Source organism: Ranitomeya variabilis, chromosome 4, assembly GCF_051348905.1.
Source record: "Ranitomeya variabilis isolate aRanVar5 chromosome 4, aRanVar5.hap1, whole genome shotgun sequence".
Lineage (NCBI taxonomy): Eukaryota > Metazoa > Chordata > Amphibia > Anura > Dendrobatidae > Ranitomeya > Ranitomeya variabilis.
The window spans coordinates 155,849,136-155,870,795 of NC_135235.1; the positions used below are offsets into that span (position 1 = coordinate 155,849,136).

Consider the following 21,660-nt stretch of genomic DNA (forward strand, 5'->3'; position numbering starts at 1 on the left):
GCAGCCGAGTAAGTAGCACTACCACAGTTGGTGTTTTGAATGTGGGCAATGCTCCAGGAACACGTGTAGCTAATACAGAGAATGTCTCATGTCCTGGGTGAAGGCCATCAGCCAGCGAGAGATGTCCAGCAACATAGAGAATTTAATTAAACATCTAGTCCAAACGCAGCAACATCAAAAGCAGCAGGAAACGAACAAGTTGTTGATACAGCAGATACAGCAGCAGCAAATGCAGAAGAACCAGCAGGAGCAGCGGCAAAAGATGCAGATTCTGGCGAGCACTGTCGAGGGCAATTCAACTGCCCCACCCCCAGGACTGGCTGATGACACACAAGTCCAGAACACGTTAATGCTGGCCATGCAGAAAGTGACCGCGGACGATGATGTGGAAGCCTTTCTGACGGTTTCGAGAGGGTGGCTGATCAGGGCAGACTTCTGACAGAGCAGTTGGCAGAGTTGCTGATGCCATATTTGACCGGTAAACCCCAAAAGGTGTATTATAACTTAATACTACAAGATGCCAAGGAAGGCGCCAAGTCAAAGACCAAAATCTTGGCATGCCTGGGAGTAACTATTTCAGTTAAAGCCTAAAGACTCCATCTTTGGACATATGCCTGCGACAATCCCCTTCGCTCACAGATATTTGACTTGCTACACCTAGTCAAGAAGTGGTTGCAGCTAGAGCCTTCCACTCCTGCACAGATGGTCAAGTGTGTGGTGATGGACATATTCATCGACTCCCTTCCTTGACCAGTACAGACCCAAGTTTCCCAGGCGACACTCAGAACACAGACGACCGGGATGACTCACTACAGAGAGGGTCTAGAGCCACAGACGGGGGGCATCCAAATTTTGCTGAGGGTCTACCAAAGACTTATTAAGGATGTAGTCTGTTGACCATGCCACAATTCTGGACAGGTAGCCATCAGGTGTCATATGTCCCCTGAACCGATGGACTGCAACTTATGGTGGCATTACTCCTATTATGCATATCCAGCCTGCAGTGTGAACTGTCAACCCGGTGAAGGGCCACAGAAGTGTGCCTTGTCAATTAATGGGGTAATGGTACTTGGACTGGTGGACTCTGGAAGTCTGGTGTCCCTGATCATTGCTACACTTCAAATGTATCAAAAAGCTTGGCACTCAATAATGCTTGTAGAAAATAAAGTCATTTATTTTACATCTGGACAAACAGATCAGCGGTAGCTCGTTTCTTGCTAAACATTTTCGGTCCTTTGTGGACCTTCCTCAGAGTAAGTTTATCTGGAGCGTGGGATCTGGACTTATAATCAGCGCTCCAGGCAACAGAACGCATACAGTGTGGGCACATCGCATGCCCAAGCAGCTTATCCTGCTCACAGTCACGGTCTCCATTACTGCCTCTGAAATTACCCTCCACATATATTGCCAATATACTCATACATCTGATTATAAGTCCAGATTCCACGCTCCAGATAAACTTGCTCTGAGGAAGGTCCACAAAGGATCGAAAACGTTTAGCAAGAAACGAGCTACCGCTGATCTGTTTGTCCAGATGTAAAATAAATGACTTTATTTTCTACAAGCATTATTGAGTGCCAAGCTTTTTGATACATTTGATTTAAGGGGCTGGAAACCCTACTTAAGCACCTCTACTCCCAAATTTATAGAGTGCCGTGTAACTTGTTCTCATTGCTACACTTCCCCACGATTTGATCTGCAACGCCTCAGAGTCTGGTCGTTGCAGTGGCGTCGCTCTTCCACCAGGGGGAGTGATGGTACGTCTGATTGCACTAAAAGAGTTCACCTTGCAGGTATCACAGTCACACATTACACTTCACAATCCGGCCGCCAGGGGGAGCAAAAGGTCCTATTTACTAGGCCACTCCTCACACATGGGTAAAACTGGGGGTTGGATAGGAAGTGAGGCAGAAAGCAGCCCGGGAGAGTTTGGGAGAGGACCTGTCAGGGGTGGGATCCTGACAGCGGCCTAGCACAGACAGATCGTCACGGAGCCGTGCCTGTACCTTATAGCAGCAGTCTCCTAAGAAAGGCCACGAAGCGAAGTATATTGTGGAGAAGTGAAAAACGAGATCACAGCACAAAGGCGATAGAACCAGAAGGAGTCATGCCCCAAGATCGGCAACATCCTTCTGAGGCGCGTAGCCGGTGGCCAGAGCACCGAGGAAGTAATAGGCTCTACGCATTACTTTGAACTACGGCAGGGCAGTTAATTTTAGGTTGGCTGTCTCACCTTTTACACCTAATGAAGACAACGGAGGCAATTGTGGGAGAGGGGCGTCTCTAGGGTCCCTATAACATAACTCCAGGCCTACCCCGTCATACGGGTGCGTCCTGTCCATATCATCTGGGGGACGGAGAGAAAGAACAGAAACAAACACGACAGTTGTGAGGACTATCCCGTGGTGCTCAGCAGGGAGGTACTACAACACACAGGCGCTGGTAGGAAGGCTACTGATTTCCACCTGCAAAGGGAACTCTGGATGTGCCTTCGGACCGGCCTGTCTCAGCCAGCCCTGTTAGCAGTGCTCTGGATTGCGGATGCCGAAGCCTTCAGTAAAAAGGTAAAGAGACTGCAACCCTGTGTCCTCGTTATTTACTGCGACATACACCGTTACCTACATCTTTAATTGGGCGCCCCTTAGCAGGGCCACGGACCGGGTCAGGCCACCGTGACATCCCCAGAACTGAGAGACCCGGTACCGGGTACCCCGCTGCCCTGCGTTTGGGGGCCACTCCAGATCCCTGATAAATTTGTAGGTGTTCACTGTATACATGGAGATGCCAAAGACTACCCTGTGGCCAGAGTGAACAGACTATGGTATCAAGTCCCATGAGGTAGGGATAGTCAAGGACTTGATAGATCCAGTCATATTGAAGCGTGAGTTTTCATTATTTTGGCACTTATGACAAAATGGGGTATCTCGGACAAAAGCCAGATCCCTGAGGAAGAAACTACGTCAAAGATGGATGAGCTCCACTTGTGTGTCCTTGCCGGGGAGGAGGATGAGATGTTGACCGAGGAGGCCAGCCCCACTGGATTGAGAGTGTTCGGAGAGAACTTTGGGACTGCTCAAATTAGGGATCTTATCTTAAATGGGGCATTTGACAATGTGGCCATCAGTAATGGGGTTACTAAAGAGCCGGGGCAGACACCAGGTTCCCGCACATTGCAATTATTGGAGAATTATTGTATTGGGTGACTAAACTTTGGGGAGGGGAACCACACATGCTTGCATATGCACTTGTGGTTATTGTAAGTTTTGAAATTTTGTATTATCTTGCACATTTTCATGTGTTAATTTAACAAGATGATGTAATTTCCTTGTTACCCTATCAAATGTGTTGTAAAAGTGTCTGTCTCCATTATAGACGAGAGCTGGGATGGGCTGAAATGTTTAATTGGATTTCCATGTGTGAGCTGGATTAAATGCGAATTATTCTACACATGAGTGTCATGACCTTAATCTTCAGTGATGGGATAGGTGTTGCCTGCCAGACTCCCCTATCCATTTAACAACCAGGCAGAGCACTGATTAAAGGGAACCTGTCAGCAAGATTGTGCTGAGTAACCTACAGACAGTGTCAGGTCGGCACCGTTATACTGATTAAAATGATTCCTTGGTTGATGAAATCCGTGTTGTGGTTGTTGTTTAATCTTTATTTTCAGTTTTGAGTTAATGAGATGCCCCTGGGGGGGCGTTATGTGGTGCTCAGCTTAGATATTCATACTGATGGCTTATGACAGGTCACTGATCCCTCAGTGACATGTCCCCTATTTTACAAACTGAATGTAATATGTATGGAAAAAACAAAAATCACATCCAGCAAATCATGCAGCTGCGGCGACTCAAACATAATCTCTGAGCACGCCCAAGATACTCGGAGAACACCCGAGCATGTTCGGAAAACCTGAGTAACGAGCACACTCATCACTACTGATAATCATTGAGTACGTGCCAAGATGCAAAATCCAGTAGATTTCTCAGTTGCGAACATCAAGTTACCTCTGTACTCAGGCTTATTTATTTTCTCTGACATAGTATTTTGAAAATTTTTAGCTTACCTTTCATTAGCACTTCTCTAGCCTGTGCCCATTCTGCTCTTCCATCTGATGTTAATAATCCGATTGGTGGAAGGCGCTCATCTTCATTTTCTGCCAGTCTAACTATTTTTCTAAGCTGAGTGAATAGATCACCTTCATTTAGACGGCGGAAGTTAATAACAACATCCAAAACGAAAAACTGTTGGAACAAAGTTAAGTAAAGGCTAAATACATTTCTGTGCCAGATTCTTCCCTTTGCACAGTGACTAGATGTCTAATAAGTACAACTAGCAGTCTATGTTGGCAAGAATTGGTAAACTGATGAAAGGAAATATGAAGTCAGGATCAGACTACACAGGATTTGTTTGTTGCCTGTAACCAATACAAAGAAGAACAATCATAAGGCACTAACCGCGCTGACATCATGAACAATCACTGTGAGAGAGTAATAATTAAAGTGAAAAAAAAATTGCCACTCAATTTTGCAGTGAGTGAATAAAACCTTTTTAATGGCAATTAGGGATGAGCGAGTATATTTATTCTAATTCGGTACTCGGCGAGTAATGCGGTACTTGAATCCTAGCGAGCATTTCTTTACTCGCCTCGCAGTATTCGTATCTCCCGCCCAGCTTTAGCCAATCAAAGTATTGCCGCAGCCTTCTTGGTTGTGGGTGGCATTACTGTGATTGGCTGGCTGCACAGTATCATAGATGAGTCATCATAGTAGGCTATGAGTCATAGGCTCTATAAAAGCCCTGCCGGCGCCATTTTCAGCACATTGCACCCGGAACACAGTTAGTGCTAGCGTAGAGAGAGTGTGAGCAGCTGCTAGGGAGAGTTGTGCTTTTCGAAATCATCCAGAAATCGTCTAAAAAAACCATAAAAGCTCTTGTGAGAGCTATTCTAGTAGTAGGTGACTGTAGTAGTACAGGGAGACAGGCAGAAGAGTTACAGTACATACATACACGATGTTCCAAATTATTATGCAAATTACATTTTTCTCGGATTTTCCTAAATGGTTGGTGCAAATGACAGTCAGTCTAATAAAAGTCTTCACCCGTTAGAGTATACATCAAATTTTATTAAGGAAACCTCCCAATGATAACAATATAATCTCCAAAATGAATAAAAACTCAAAATGCACTTTTCCAAATTATTAGGCACAGTAGAATTTCTAAACATTTGATATGTTTTAAAGAACTGAAAATGCTCATTTGTTGAATTTGCAGCATTAGGAGGTCACATTCACTGAACAAAAAAGCTATTTAGCTCACTGAATAGCATGCACGTTCCTGCACAACTGACATGCAGCCAGCACCGTTGTCTTCTGTGGTGATTGGCAAGCAAAATGTTCGGCGTTAAACTCAGGTGATATTTTTTTTTACATTTCAGACAGTCCTCCTATTTGTAAAGCACAAAGCAGTACAAGGCTGTCGTGCTACCTTCCACAAAGCACGAACTGCTCCTTGTTCCACAATATCTGCATCTGAACATCTACAATTATGTCACAAAAACCCCAAATTCCCAAAAAGCCTGTTTTGAAGGGACAGGGACGTGGACATGGGCGTGAGGTTGTCAGTGGTGCCCGACAAGGCACTGAGTCTGGGAGACAGAAGAAGGTTGATGCATCTATGTTCCTGGCGAAAATTCCCGGTCTGGAACGTAAATGAGTCTGGAAGCCAGAAGAGCAAGAGCAGATACTGTCTTGGATGGCAGATAAGGCCTCAATGAAATTTTCTAGTAGCACCCGATCCTCCACGACCACACAGTCTACTGTCGATACACAGAACGCTGGGTCATCCAATCCTCAACCTGTTCCTACTTCCTCCCCCCTCAGCAGTCACAGGAAACATTTGACCCCATGCTTGGCCACTCCGATGATCTGTTTGGCACATATGATCCTTTGGTTGCCTCTGGCCTCTCAATGGCCAAATATTTCAAAACCCACGGACAGAGAAAGCCACCTTCAGCCACAAACTGGAACATCACTTATCCTACCCACGCCATGTATAGCTGGACCAACCTCAGTCATGGTTTCCACATCATCATATATGTCAAGTCTCCCCTCTTCCTCCTCTTTCTCCGCCTCCTCATCCTATGCTGAATTACCCTCCACATCACTCTGAAGTTGGGAACTGTGCAGCAGCGCATCGGCAAAGCAGCAATACACTCTGCAGAAGCTGATCTGTGTAGCTCAAACACCACACACTGCAGCAGAGCTGTGGCAAGGAATAAAACAAGAGACCGATCAGTGGCTCTCCCCACTGCAACTTGAACCCGTTCTGGTAGTCTGCAATAATGGGTGTAACCTGGTGGCGGCATTAAAGCTTGGGAAGCTGGTACATGTGCCATGCATGGCTCCCGTGCTGAACCTAGTGGTTCAGAAATTTATCAAAACATACCCTGACTTGCCATACCTACTTGAGAAGGTATAAACACCAAACAGATGTCCCAGAAGTATGTAAAGAGGACAAAAAACTCCAAATAATATAGTCACAACAAAACATCGGTACCTACAGACCACAGACGAGTATAGTCCTTACATAAGCGTTTATTACAGAAAAGTTCACAAAGGAAATTTATCTAAATAACAACAATAAAATGAGAACCACTGGAAACCAATACTCAAGGACACAATGTGACCAGCACAATTAGCCAATGCTTAGAGTATAAATCAAAATAGTTGTTAATCGATGTCTCTCAGATCACATATACAGTGGGGCAAAAAAGTATTTAGTCATTCAGCAATAGTGCAAGTTCCACCACTTAAAAAGATGAGAGGCGTCTGTAATTTACATCATAGGTAGTCCTCAACTATGGGAGACAAACTGAGAAAAAAAAATCCAGAAATTCACATTGTCTGTTTTTTTATCATTTTATTTGCATATTATGGTGGAAAATAAGTATTTGGTCAGAAACAAACAATCCAGATTTCTGGCTCTCACAGACCTGTAACTTCTTTAAGAGTCTCCTCTTTCCTCCACTCATTACCTGTAGTAATGGCACCTGTTTAAACTTGTTATCAGTATAAAAAGCCACCTGTGCACACCCTCAAACAGTCTGACTCCAAACTCCACTATGGTGAAGACCAAAGAGCTGTCAAAGGACACCAGAAACAAAATTGTAGCCCTGCACCAGGCTGGGAAGACTGAATCTGCAATAGCCAACCAGCTTGGAGTGAAGAAATCAACAGTGGGAGCAATAATTAGAAAATGGAAGACATTCAAGACCACTGATAATCTCCCTCGATCTGGGGCTCCACGCAAAATCCCACCCCGTGGGGTCAGAATGACCACAAGAACAGTGAGCAAAAATCCCAGAACCACGCGGGGGGACCTAGTGAATGAACTGCAGAGAGCTGGGACCAATGTAACAAGGCCTACCATAAGTAACACACTACGCCACCATGGACTCAGATCCTGCAGTGCCAGACGTGTCCCACTGCTTAAGCCAGTACATGTCCGGGCCCGTCTGAAGTTTGCTAGAGAGCATTTGGATGATCCAGAGGAGTTTTGGGAGAATGTCCTATGGTCTGATGAAACCAAACTGGAACTGTTTGGTAGAAACACAACTTGTCGTGTTTGGAGGAAAAAGAATACTGAGTTGCATCCATCAAACACCATACCTACTGTAAAGCATGGTGGTGGAAACATCATGCTTTGGGGCTGTTTCTCTGCAAAGGGGCCAGGACGACTGATCCGGGTACATGAAAGAATGAATGGGGCCATGTATCGTGAGATTTTGAGTGCAAACCTCCTTCCATCAGCAAGGGCATTGAAGATGAAACGTGGCTGGGTCTTTCAACATGACAATGATCCAAAGCAAACCGCCAGGGCAACGAAGGAGTGGCTTCGTAAGAAGCATTTCAAGGTCCTGGAGTGGCCTAGCCAGTCTCCAGATCTCAACCCTATAGAAAACCTTTGGAGGGAGTTGAAAGTCCGTGTTGCCAAGCGAAAAGCTAAAAACATCACTGCTCTAGAGGAGATCTGCATGGAGGAATGGGCCAACATACCAACAACAGTGTGTGGCAACCTTGTGAAGACTTACAGAAAACGTTTGACCTCTGTCATTGCCAACAAAGGATATATTACAAAGTATTGAGATGAAATTTTGTTTCTGACCAAATACTTATTTTCCACCATAATATGCAAATAAAATGATAAAAAAAACAGACAATGTGATTTTCAGGATTTTTTTTTCTCAGTTTGTCTCCCATAGTTGAGGTCTACCTATGATGTAAATTACAGACGCCTCTCATCTTTTTAAGTGGTGGAACTTGCACTATTGCTGACTGACTAAATACTTTTTTGCCCCACTGTAAATAGAGACTGGACACTAGGCGTCCATACATATAAATGTGGATTTAGCTGTCATTTTCCATATATATAAATATCCATAGTGCATAAGGGCCTAAGCAGACCATAAGAATATGAAACCAGGCTAATAGAAGAGAGGCATGATATACTTACTGAATTGAAGCTGGCTAGGTGCTGGAAACAAATGGTCCCTGCCGCCCCAACGTACGTTTCGTCGAGACTTCCTCAAGAGGTCTACTTCTACTTGAGAAGTAATATACAGAATCCCAAAACCATATTGACAGTCTGGATAAAGGGGCACTAAAATAGTGCACCCCCAGACAAATAGATCCGCTCCACAAAGTACATATCAAAAAAGGAGGAGAACAAGGAGCATACCATAGAATGATATATAAACAAGTCTTTATTGATATACAAAAAGTTAAAATTGCAATCAGTAGTGCGTCATATTACATAAGTTCCAATACAAAAAACAGAAGAGAGACTACCCTTCCAGTGTACCCCAATAGTACTGCGTAACCAGGGAAAGCACATAATGTGCCCCCCATAAATACTATAAAAGCAGGTGAGCCCAGAGTAAAAAAGTAAGTACAGTATGCCTGTCACATAACTGAGCCCATAGGCAAAGTACACAGCTATTTAGGGCATTACCTCCATAATGAGAGGTGGGCTTACTGGCAGAGAAGTGCAGAGGGGTGCAAAGGAGGAGCACAGCCGGAAAGGAGACCCCCGACGCGCGTTTCACGGCACTATAATGCCGCTTTCTCAAGGGAATATGGGTGTAGCTCAGCCAGGACCTTCTAATAACCCCCAGTGAACCCGGTCACATGTGTGCCATTATCCAATAGCGGTGGCGCGAGCGGCGCATGCGCACTGTGACTGCCGGGTCAGAGAATGGAAGCAGGGCGTCAGACCAGGTGCGCCGGGAGGAGATCCCAGAGCGAGCACACCAAGTAACTGAGACGCCAGCCTACATCCCCGAGCCAGCCATACACAGCGTGATGCGCACTGCCACCAATGGTAAGGTATTATCGCAAATGTGATGTCCACAAATAGATAAAGAAAGACATGTCTCATAGTGCGCAATTTTTAACTCTACAAAGGGGCACGGTATATCACCAGTATATAAAGAACAATATATAGAAACACAGAGGTCTATTGACACATATAGATGCAAACATAAAAACGGCGCATTCTTGGTTCATGAATGATGTAAGTTCATATTTGCAGGCAACATAAGTGCAGGTCGACTGAGTCCACACGGAAGGTAAAGAGGCGGCCCATAAGAAACATTACTGATAATGAAAAAACAAAACAACCAGTTAAAAACAATTTAAAAACAAAACAAAACAATAAATCCGGACAGTAATGGTGGTGTACAACAACTTGGGTAAATAAGAAAACAGGAGGACAACAGACCAAAAGGTTAATAAGGCAATCAGGCTACAAATACAGGGCAAAACTCAAAGATTCGTTGAGACCACGAGGGGTCAGAGTATCAAGCAGAACGATCCACTTTGTTTCCATCTGGGCCAGGCATTTTTTATTATCGCCCCCTCTAATGCCCAGATGGAGTGCATCTATCCCCCTAACGGAAAGTAGTCTCCCATCACAATTATGGTATGACTTAAAATGACGGGGGATCGTCTTTAAGTCCAACGTAGTGGGGGCTGTCCTGGCTGCGCCAATGTCCCGAACATGCTCTCGTACGCGAACGCGGAGTTCCCGAGTAGTAAGACCTATGTACACCTTGGGACACGGGCAAGTAGCATAATAGATCACATTAGTGGTCCAACAGGTTATACGTTGTCTTATTTGAAATTCCTTCAATCCGTCACTAGAAGTGAAATTCGAGCAGCGCAGGACATTGGCGCAGGCAAGACAGCGCCCACATGGTATGGAGCCCGGACGAGGTCAAATTGTACCAAAGATATTGGTTGGAGCGGGAATGTAGTGGCTCCTAACCAACATATCGCCCAAGTTTTTGCACCTTTTAGGGGTCATAAGGGGAAGGCTACCCAGGGTGGCACGGAGTGAGGGCTCAGTTTGGAGGACAGCCCAATGCTTTTTGAGAATAGAACGCATGCTCTCCCATTCGTGGTTATAGGTAGAAATAAACCTAATGGGTGCATTTCCATCAACAGCACGACGTCGTTTGGTAGAATGTAATAAATGATCACGGGGAGGTTTTCTGGCACGATCGTATCCAGCCTTGACCGATCTGCGGCTATAGCCGTGAGCCAGAAACCTCTGTTTTAAATCACCAGCCCGTGATTAAAAATTAACCTCAGAGGAGCAGATGCGTCGCATCCTGAGGAACTGTCAAACCGGGACGGCCCTAATTGTGGCTGTGTAGTGAGCGGAGGTTGCGTGCAACAAAGAATTTACAGAAGTGGGTTTCCTGAACACATCCGTCTGGATGCGCCGGTCAGAATCAACCTCCAGGCGAATGTCCAGGAAATCAATCATGACCGCATTGGATATATACGTAAGTCTTATGTTGCAGGCATTGTCATTGAGACCCCTCATAAACTCCTCGAGCTGGTCGATGGATCCCCCCCACAAAAACAGAATGTTGTCAATATAGCGGTACCAGCACAGCACATGGGCAGCGGACAGTGGGCCCCCGTCACCAAAAATATCCCTCTCCCAGGCGCCAAGGAAGAGGTTGGCGTACGAGGGTGCACATGCTGCGCCCATGGCTGTGCCACGCTTCTGCAGATAGAAATTGTCTTTAAAGACAAAAAAGTTGTGGGTGAGGATGTAGTCGACCAGCTCGAGGATCAGCTCACGCAGGGGGCCGTCCAGGTCGGAGGTCCCCAAGAAGCGGCGAACAGCATCCAATCCTTGGGAATGATGGATGCTGGTATATAGACTCTCAACGTCAGCTGTGACAAGAATGGTATCAGATCGGTCAAGGCTGGATACGATCGTGCCAGAAAAAACCCCCGTGATCATTTATTACATTCTACCAAACGACGTCGTGCTGTTGATGGAAATGCACCCATTAGGTTTATTTCTACCTATAACCACGAATGGGAGAGCATGCGTTCTATTCTCAAAAAGCATTGGGCTGTCCTCCAAACTGAGCCCTCACTCCGTGCCACCCTGGGTAGCCTTCCCCTTATGACCCCTAAAAGGTGCAAAAACTTGGGCGATATGTTGGTTAGGAGCCACTACATTCCCGCTCCAACCAATATCTTTGGTACAATTGGACCTCGTCCGGGCTGCATACCGTGTGGGTGCTGTCTTGCCTGCGCCAATGTCCTGCGCTGCTCGAATTTCACTTCTAGCGACGGATTGAAGGAATTTCAAATAAGACAACGTATAACCTGTGGGACCACTAATGTGATCTATTATGCTACTTGCCCGTGTCCCAAGGTGTACATAGGTCTTACTACTCGGGAACTCCGCGTTCCCGTACGAGAGCATGTGCGGGACATTGGCGCAGCCAGGACAGCCCCCACTACGTTGGACTTAAAGACGATCCCCTGTCATTTTAAGTCATACCATAATTGTGATGGGAGACTACTTTCCGTTAGGGGGATAGATGCACTCCATCTGGGCATTAGAGGGGGCGATAATAAAAAACGCCTGGCCCAGATGGAAACAAAGTGGATCATTCTGTTTGATACTCTGACCCCTCGTGGTCTCAATGAATCTTTGAGTTTTACCCCGTATTTGTAGCCTGATTGCCTTATTAACCTTTTGGTCTGTTGTCCTCCTGTTTTCTTATTTACCCAAGTTGTTGTACACCACCATTACTGTCTGGATTTATTGTTTTGTTTTTAAATTGTTTTTAACTGGTTCTTTTGTTTTTTCATTATCAGTAATGTTTCTTATGGGCCGCCTCTTTACCTTCCATGTGGACTCAGTCGACCTGCACTTATGTTGCCTGCAAATATGAACTTACATCATGAACCAAGAATGCGCCATTTTTATGTTTGCATCTATATGTGTCAATAGACCTCTGTGTTTCTATATATTTTTCTTTATATACTGGTGATATACCGTGCCCCTTTGTAGTGTTAAAAATTGCGCACTATGAGACATGTCTTTCTTTATCTATTTATGGACATCACATTTGCGATAATACAGTACCATTGGTGGCAGTGCGCATTGCGCTGTGTATGGCTGGCTCGGGGATGTGGGCGGGCGTCTCAGTTGCTTGGTGTGCTCGCTCTGGGATCTCCTCCCGGCGCACGCGCACCTGGTCTGACCCCCTGCTTCCATTCTCTGACCCGGCCGTCACAGTGCGCGTGCGCCGCTCGCGCCACCGCTATTGGATAATGGCACACATGTGACCGGGTTCACTGGGGGTTATTAGAAGGTCCTGGCTGAGCTACACCCATATTCCCTTGAGAAAGCGGCATTATAGTGCCGCGAAACGCGCGTCGGGGGTCTCCTTTCCGGCTGTGCTCCTCCTTTGCACCCCTCTGCACTTCTCTGCCGGTAAGCCCACCTCTCATTATGGAGGTAATGCCCTAAATAGCTGTGTACTTTGCCTATGGGCTCAGTTATGTGACAAGGCATACTGTACTTACTTTTTTACTCTGGGCTCACCTGCTTTTATAGTATTTATGGGGGGCACATTATGTGCTTTCCCTGGTTACGCAGTACTATTGGGGTACACTGGAGGGGTAGTCTCTCTTCTGTTTTTTGTATTGGAACTTATGTAATATGACACACTACTGATTGCAATTTTAACTTTTTGTATATCAATAAAGACTTGTTTATATATCATTCTATGGTATGCTCCTTGTTCTCCTCCTTTTTTGATTTCTACTTGAGAAGGTGCGCCATATTTGTGCCCATTTCTGCCATTCCCCTACCGTTGTTGCTGATCTTGCAGCGCTTCAAAAGCAATTTAACTTGCCAAATCACCGACTCATTTGCGACCTGCCAACATGGTGGAACTCAACATATCATATGTTGGCAAGGATTAGTGAGCAGCAGAGGGCACTTCCTGAATACCAGCTTAAACATGCCCGTCAGACTGCGACTCAGCCAAAACACATAACAACTGTCGAGTGGGTGTGGATCGATGACATTTGTGAGGTGCTTGAAAACGTTGAGTACTGCACCAACCTCGTGAGCGGTGATCAGGCTATTATCATGCTATGTACGCTGAAAGAATTGCTGCATAATCTAAACAAGGAATCTTTGAGTGCCCATCAGCAGGATATGGAGCAAGATTTCACACTGGGTAATCTTACCCAGCCCAGCCAATATCATGATGAGGCAAGCTTGGGTGATGAAGATGAGGAGGAAGATGAGGATGGAGAGGACTTATTTTTATGTGGTACCAAGGTGATCCATGATGTTACAGAGGGGACTCCCAACCTCAGCTTCAGGTCTGTCCAGCATGGGTGGGCTGAAGAGGAGGAGGAGGAGGAGGAGGAGAGTCAGTGTGAGAAGAGGATGGGTATTTTTCCTCCTTCTGTGACCACAGAACATTTGCCTCAATTCAGCTTGGTACACATGGCACAGTTCATGTCTAATTGTCTGTCCCAAGACCCTCGCGTGATCCACATTTTCAACAACAACCTATACTGGTTGGCCACCTTTCTCGACCCACGGTACAAGGACAAATTTCCTTTGCTACTGTCGCAGTCACCAAGGGGTTTCACAATTGAATCCATCAAGAGGGCCGTTGTCGATCATTTGATGACAACATCAGACTCAGACACCGATGGTAGCAGAGGTACCAGCTCTTTGCAACAGCACGCATTAATGGGGAGAGACATGCCCAGCAGGTCCAAAAGAGGTGGGGAGAAAATGTCCACAAACTGTGCCATCTTCAATAAACCGGCTCATCAGCAAGGGCTATGTGGACAATGTCAAGGAGGCAGAAGTTGAACAACAAGATCAACGAGTATCTAAGTGACCATACTGTACCTATGTGTTTCCTGACGCTTCATTTCCATTTAGTTACTGGGCATCCAAGCTGCACAGTTGGCCAGACCTCTCCTTATATGGCTTGGAGGTGCTGGCCTGCCCTGCTGCTAGTGTGGTGTCAGAGCGTGTTTTCAGTGCCGCTGGGGCGATCATCACAGATGCACACACAAGGCTGACTACAGAGAATACAGACAGGCTGACTCTGATAAAATTTAACAAGGACTGGATTTCGCCACAGTTTTTAAGCCCTCCAGATGACATCATCCCAACCTAAAGTCACCCAAAATGTTATTTTATGCTACTGGTGATCACATCCATCTCTTCCCATACAAACCCCTTTCCTCCTTCTAATTACATGTGTATCCTACTCTTGCTTCTGCAACACGTACCTCATGTAGAAATAGTGTTCCATTCATTATTTCCCATAGGAGGCAATTGTGATGAGACCTCTTTCCTGCATCAACCATGGTTTCATGCCCCTTGGGCTAATTTTTGAAAACACTATGTCTATGCCTGCACATTGGGCACTGGACCTACCATGCTAGTAGTCTAGTTTCATAATTGTCTTGCTCTTGAGGCCTCCTTCCTGCCTCAACCATAATACAGCCCCATGGGCTCATTTTTGGAAACACTATGTCTATGCCTGCACATTGGGCATTGGAACTACTGTGCTAGTAGTCTAGTTTCATAATTGTCTGGATCTTGAGGTCTCCTTCCTGCATCAACTATGATACAGCCCCTTGGGCTCATTTTTGGAAACACTATGTCTATGCCTGCACATTGGGCACTGGAACTACCGTGCTAGTAGTCTAGTTTCATAATTGTGTGGCTCTTGAGGCCTCCTTCCTGCGTCTACCATGATACAGCCCCTTGGGCTCATTTGTGGAAGACACTATGCCTGCACATTGTGCAGTGGCAGTGGAACAACAAGGACAGTAGTCCAACCTTTAGAATTGTGAACCCCTTGTGATGATGATGGGTGGCTTCTTCCGGCGTTAACCAACACACAGCTTTATACCGCCTGCTTTTAAATAATCATGCACCCATTTCAGCCTTTTCCTCAGGCCCCCAGACTACTTTGTAGGGTCCAGCATAAAATTCCTTGCATTTCCCATTGACTTGCATTGGACTCGCCACTCGTTACGAATACCCGAGTATTAAGACCTACTTGTTACGAGTATAGCGAGTCCGAATATTTCACTACTCGCTCATCCCTAATGGCAATCAAACACAAAATTTTAGGCCCTAATCCGGACCTTCGTTAAAAACTGATTGTCCCAGCATAGGGGATCATATGCTCTATGAGAGCTATAATAAGATGACTAAGGACACACTCTCGCTGTGCTGTCACTTTGCATATGATATCCTATACTGCAGCAATCAGTTTTTTACGAAGGTTCTGATTAGGAAAGAAACGTTAAAATTTTCTTTGAATTGCCATTAAAAAGTTTTTGCTCACTCACTGCAAAATTGAATGCTAGGTTTTTCTCGCTAGAAGGACTGGACCTTATTCGAGCACCACATTCTCCTCAATGGACTGTCGTATATTTCTACAGCGTACCAACTGTAGACAGCATTATGGATTCCAAGAATCCTGCTTTCAATCTAGGACCTTATCATTAAACTTATATTGCAAGCAAAATATTAATTTCATGACCATAATCTCACAATCAAAGTGATCTAACACCAACATACACTCCCTGACAGAAGTTATGTCGCTTATCCATGTTATGTAAATAAAAGCTTATAACCTGATGTTAAATTCATCCATTGGTTGTATAAATTATTCTTTTGAAAGCTGAAACCCTCCAAAATGTGGTTTAGGTTAGGAAAATAAATTGGCATCAATGCAGAAATATTGATCAGTTGATGGACACAGAATGGTCAGATTTTGGCAAGACAAAAGTTTTGTTGCCCAGAGAAAATAATATGATATTCAAACAAATAATTAACTTAACATACAAATATATGTTGCATAACATTGGTGAATGAAGTTGTGGTGCTATTAGAGTCATATTTAAAGGGAACCTGTCACCTGAATTTGGCGGGACCAGTTTTGGGTCATATGGGCGGGGTTTTCGGGTGTTTGATTCACCCTTTCCTTACCCGCTGGCTGCATGCTGGCCGCAATATTGGATTGAAGTTCATTCTCTGTCCTCCAGAGTACACGCCAGCACAAGGCAATATTGCCTTACGCAGGCGTGTACTCCGGAGGACAGAGAATGAACTTCAATCCAATATTGCGGCCAGCATGCAGCCAGCGGGTAAGGAAAGGGTGAATCAAACACCCGAAAACCCCGCCCATATGACCCAAAACTGGTCCCGCCAAATTCAGGTGACAGGTTCCCTTTAATATTTTGTGTGACTTCCATGAGCTTGAAGGACTGCATCCATGTGGTTCAACAATGATTCATACAATTTATTAATGAAGTCATCAGGACACGGAATCAGTAATGCCATGACTATATATTTGTCTGTCTGTATATTTATATACCATACTATTAAAGGGGCAGGGTGTAACCAATATGCTACAGTGGAAATTTTGGGGTGTTCTGTTATGACCCCAATGGCGAGGGTCTCAGAGGAACGTGGAAATCTGCAGAATACAAAAATCCAGCTCATAGGGCAGTGGTAACTGGGTTGACCATATATCTACTCCTAACGCCAACACTAGAAGTAGCCGGGGATCATTCCTACGTTGATTCTAGATGACACGCGCCAGCCGGAGAATCTAGCTACCCCTAGTAGAGGAAAACAAAGACCTTTCTTGCCTCCAGAGAAGGGGACCCCAAAGCTGGATAGAAGCCCCCCACAAATAATGACGGTGAGGTAAGAGGAAATGACAAACACAGAAATGAACCAGGTTTAGCACAGAGAGGCCCGCTTACTGATAGCAGAATAAAGAAAGGTAACTTATATGGTCAACAAAAACCCTATTAAAATCCACACTGGAAATTCAAGAACCCCCGAACCGTCTAACGGTCCGGGGGGAGAACACCAGCCCCCCTAGAGCTTCCAGCAAAGGTCAGGATATAGATTTGGAACAAGCTGGACAAAAATACAAAACCAAAACAAATAGCAAAAAGCAAAAGGCAGACTTAGCTGATATAACTGGAACCAGGATCAGTAGACAAGAGCACAGCAGACTAGCTCTGATAACTACGTTGCCAGGCATTGAACTGAAGGTCCAGGGAGCTTATATAGCAACACCCCTAAGTAACGACCCAGGTGCGGATAAAAGGAATGACAGAAAAACCAGAGTCAAAAAACTAGTAACCACTAGAGGGAGCAAAAAGCAAATTCACAACAGTACCCCCCCCTTAGTGAGGGGTCACCGAACCCTCACCACGACCACCAGGGCGATCAGGATGAGCGGCATGAAAGGCACGAACTAAATCGGCCGCATGAACATCAGAGGCGACCACCCAGGAATTATCCTCCTGACCATAGCCCTTCCACTTGACCAGGTACTGAAGCCTCCGCCTGGAGAGGCGAGAATCCAAGATCTTCTCCACCACGTACTCCAACTCGCCCTCAACCAACACCGGAGCAGGAGGCTCAGCAGAAGGAACTACAGGCACAATGTACCGCCGCAACAAGGACCTATGAAATACATTGTGAATAGCAAACGACACAGGAAGATCCAGACGAAAAGATACAGGATTAAGGATTTCCAATATCTTGTAAGGCCCAATAAAACGAGGTTTAAATTTGGGAGAGGAGACCTTCATAGGAACAAAGCGGGAAGAAAGCCATACCAAATCCCCAACGCGTAGTCGGGGACCCACACCGCGGCGGCGGTTGGCAAAGCGCTGAGCCTTCTCCTGTGACAACTTCAAGTTGTCCACCACATGATTCCAGATCTGCTGCAACCTATCCACCACAGAATCCACCCCAGGACAGTCAGAAGGCTCCACATGACGAAGAAAAGCGAGGATGGAAACCAGAGTTGCAGAAAAAAGGCGAAACCAAGGTGGGGGAACTAGCCCGATTATTAAGGGCAAACTCAGCCAACGGCAAGAATGTCACCCAATCGTCCTGATCAGCAGAGACAAAACACCTCAAATAAGCCTCCAAAGTCTGATTGGTTCGCTCCGTCTGTCCATTAGTCTGAGGATGGAAAGCAGACGAAAACGACAAATCAATGCCCATCCTACTACAAAAGGATCGCCAGAACCTGGAAACGAACTGGGATCCTCTGTCTGACACAATATTCTCAGGGATGCCGTGCAAACGAACCACGTTCTGGAAAAACACAGGAACCAGATCGGAAGAGGAAGGCAGCTTAGGCAAAGGAACCAAATGGACCATCTTGGAGAAGCGATCACATATCACCCAGATAACAGACATGCCCTGAGATAGCGGAAGATCAGAAATGAAATCCATGGAGATATGTGTCCAAGGTCTCTTCGGGACAGGCAAGGGCAAGAGCAAACCGCTGGCACGAGAACAGCAAGGCTTAGCTCGAGCACAAGTCCCACAGGACTGCACAAATGACCGCACATCCCTTGACAAGGAAGGCCACCAAAAGGACCTGGCCACCAGATCTCTGGTGCCAAAAATTCCCGGGTGACCTGCCAACACCGAGGAATGAACCTCGGAAATGACTCTGCTGGTCCACTTATCCGGGACAAATAGTCTGTCAGGTGGACAAGACTCAGGCCTATCAGCCTGAAATCTCTGCAACACACGTCGCAGATCCGGAGAAATAGCTGACAAGATAACTCCATCTTTAAGAATACCAACAGGATCAGCGACTCCAGGAGCATCAGGCACAAAGCTCCTAGAAAGAGCATCGGCCTTCACATTCTTTGAACCTGGTAAATACGAGACAACAAAATCAAAGCGGGAGAAAAACAATGACCAGCGGGCCTGTCTCGGATTAAGGCGTTTAGCAGACTCGAGATACATCAGATTTTTGTGATCAGTCAAGACCACCACACGATGCTTAGCACCCTCGAGCCAATGACGCCACTCCTCAAATGCCCATTTCATGGCCAACAACTCCCGATTGCCCACATCATAATTTCGCTCGGCAGGCGAAAACTTCCTAGAGAAAAAGGCACAAGGTTTCATAACAGAGCAACCAGGGCCTCTCTGCGACAAAACGGCCCCTGCCCCAATCTCCGAAGCATCCACCTCAACCTGAAAGGGAATTGAGACGTCAGGCTGGCACAAAACAGGCGCCGAAGTAAACCGGCGTTTCAACTCCTGGAAAGCCTCCACGGCAGCAGGAGCCCAGTTAGCTACATCGGAGCCCTTCTTGGTCATATCCGTCAAAGGTTTCACAATGCTAGAAAAATTAGCGATAAAACGACGGTAGAAGTTAGCGAAGCCCAAGAACTTCTGAAGACTCTTAACTGACGAGGGCTGAGTCCAATCAAGAATAGCTCGGACCTTGACTGGGTCCATCTCCACAGCAGAAGGGGAAAAAATGAACCCCAAAAAGGGAACCTTCTGCACACCAAAGAGACACTTTGAGCCCTTGACAAACAAAGAATTTTCACGCAAAATTTTAAAGACCAACCTGACCTGCTCCACATGCGAATCCCAATTGTCAGAAAAAACCAAAATATCATCCAGATAAACAATCAAAAATTTATCCAGATACTTCCGGAAAATGTCATGCATAAAGGACTGAAAAACTGAAGGCGCATTGGAGAGCCCAAAAGGCATCACCAAGTACTCAAAATGACCTTCGGGCGTATTGAATGCGGTTTTCCATTCATCACCTTGCTTAATGCGCACAAGGTTGTACGCACCACGAAGGTCTATCTTGGTGAACCACTTGGCACCCTTAATCCGGGCAAACAAGTCAGACAACAGCGGTAAAGGATACTGAAATTTGACAGTGATCTTATTTAAAAGTCGATAATCAATACAAGGTCTCAAAGATCCGTCCTTTTTTGCCACAAAAAAGAATCCCGCACCAAGAGGGGAAGAAGACGGACGAATATGTCCTTTCTCCAGAGACTCCTTGATATATGAACGCATAGCGGTATGTTCAGGTACCGACAGATTAAACAGTCTTCCCTTAGGAAATTTACTGCCTGGGATCAAATCTATAGCACAGTCACAGTCCCTATGAGGAGGCAGTGCACTGGACTCAGACTCACTGAAGACATCCTGATAATCAGACAAATACTCCGGAACTTCCGAAGGCGTAGAAGAAGCAATAGACACAGGCAGGGAATCCCCATGAATACCACGACAGCCCCAACTTGAGACTGACATAGCCTTCCAGTCCAGGACTGGATTATGGGTCTGTAACCATGGCAGCCCTAAAACAACCAAATCATGCATTTTATGTAAAACCAGGAAACGTATCACCTCGCGGTGTTCAGGAGTCATGCACATGGTAACCTGTGTCCAATACTGCGGTTTATTTGCTGCCAATGGTGTAGCATCAATACCCCTAAGAGGAATAGGATTTTCTAATGGTTCAAGAGTAAAACCACAGCGCTTAGCAAATGAGAGATCCATGAGACTCAGGGCAGCACCTGAATCTACAAACGCCATGACAGGATAAGATGACAGTGAGCAAATCAAAGTTACAGACAGAATAAATTTAGGTTGCAAATTACCAACGGTGACAGGACTAACAACCTTAGCTATACGTTTAGAGCATGCTGAGATAACATGTGTAGAATCACCACAGTAGTAGCACAAGCCATTCCGGCGTCTATGAATTTTCCGCTCATTTCTAGTCAGGATTCTATCACATTGCATTAAATCAGGTGTCTGTTCAGACAACACCATGAGGGAATTTGCGGTTTTGCGCTCCCGCAACCGCCGGTCAATTTGAATAGCCAGTGCCATAGTATCATTCAGACCTGTGGGAATGGGAAAACCCACCATAACATTCTTAATGGCTTCAGAAAGGCCATTTCTAAAATTAGCGGCCAGTGCACACTCGTTCCAATGTGTCAGCACGGACCATTTCCGAAATTTTTGGCAATACACTTCAGCCTCGTCCTGCCCCTGAGACATAGCCAGCAAGGCCTTTTCTGCCTGAATCTCAAGATTGGGTTCCTCATAAAGTAAACCGAGCGCCAGAAAAAACGCATCAAGATCAGCCAATGCCGGATCTCCTGGCGCCAGCGAAAAAGCCCAATCCTGAGGGTCGCCCCGTAAGAACGAAATAACAATTTTTACTTGCTGAGCAGAATCTCCAGATGAACAGGGTCTCAGGGACAAAAACAATTTACAATTATTCACGAAATTCCTAAACTTAAACCTGTCTCCGGAAAACAGTTCAGGAATCGGTATTTTAGGTTCTGACCTAGGATTTCTGATAACATAGTCTTGTATGCCCTGCACACGAGTAGCCAGCTGGTCCACACTTGTAATCAAGGTCTGGACATTCATGTCTGCAGCAAGCATAGCCACTCTGAGGTAAAG

At 45.7% G+C, this 21,660-nt stretch overlaps 1 protein-coding gene across 1 annotated transcript in view; it reads right to left on the reverse strand.

The window, feature by feature from the left end:
- CHAT (choline O-acetyltransferase) overlaps window positions 1-21,660 on the reverse strand; it is a 327,907-nt gene that overhangs the window by 198,521 nt on the left and 107,726 nt on the right. Inside the window, exon 7 of the mRNA XM_077259349.1 lies at window positions 4,067-4,244. Within this exon, the coding sequence (XP_077115464.1) occupies window positions 4,067-4,244 (178 nt within the window). The remainder of the gene's footprint in view (window positions 1-4,066; window positions 4,245-21,660) is intronic.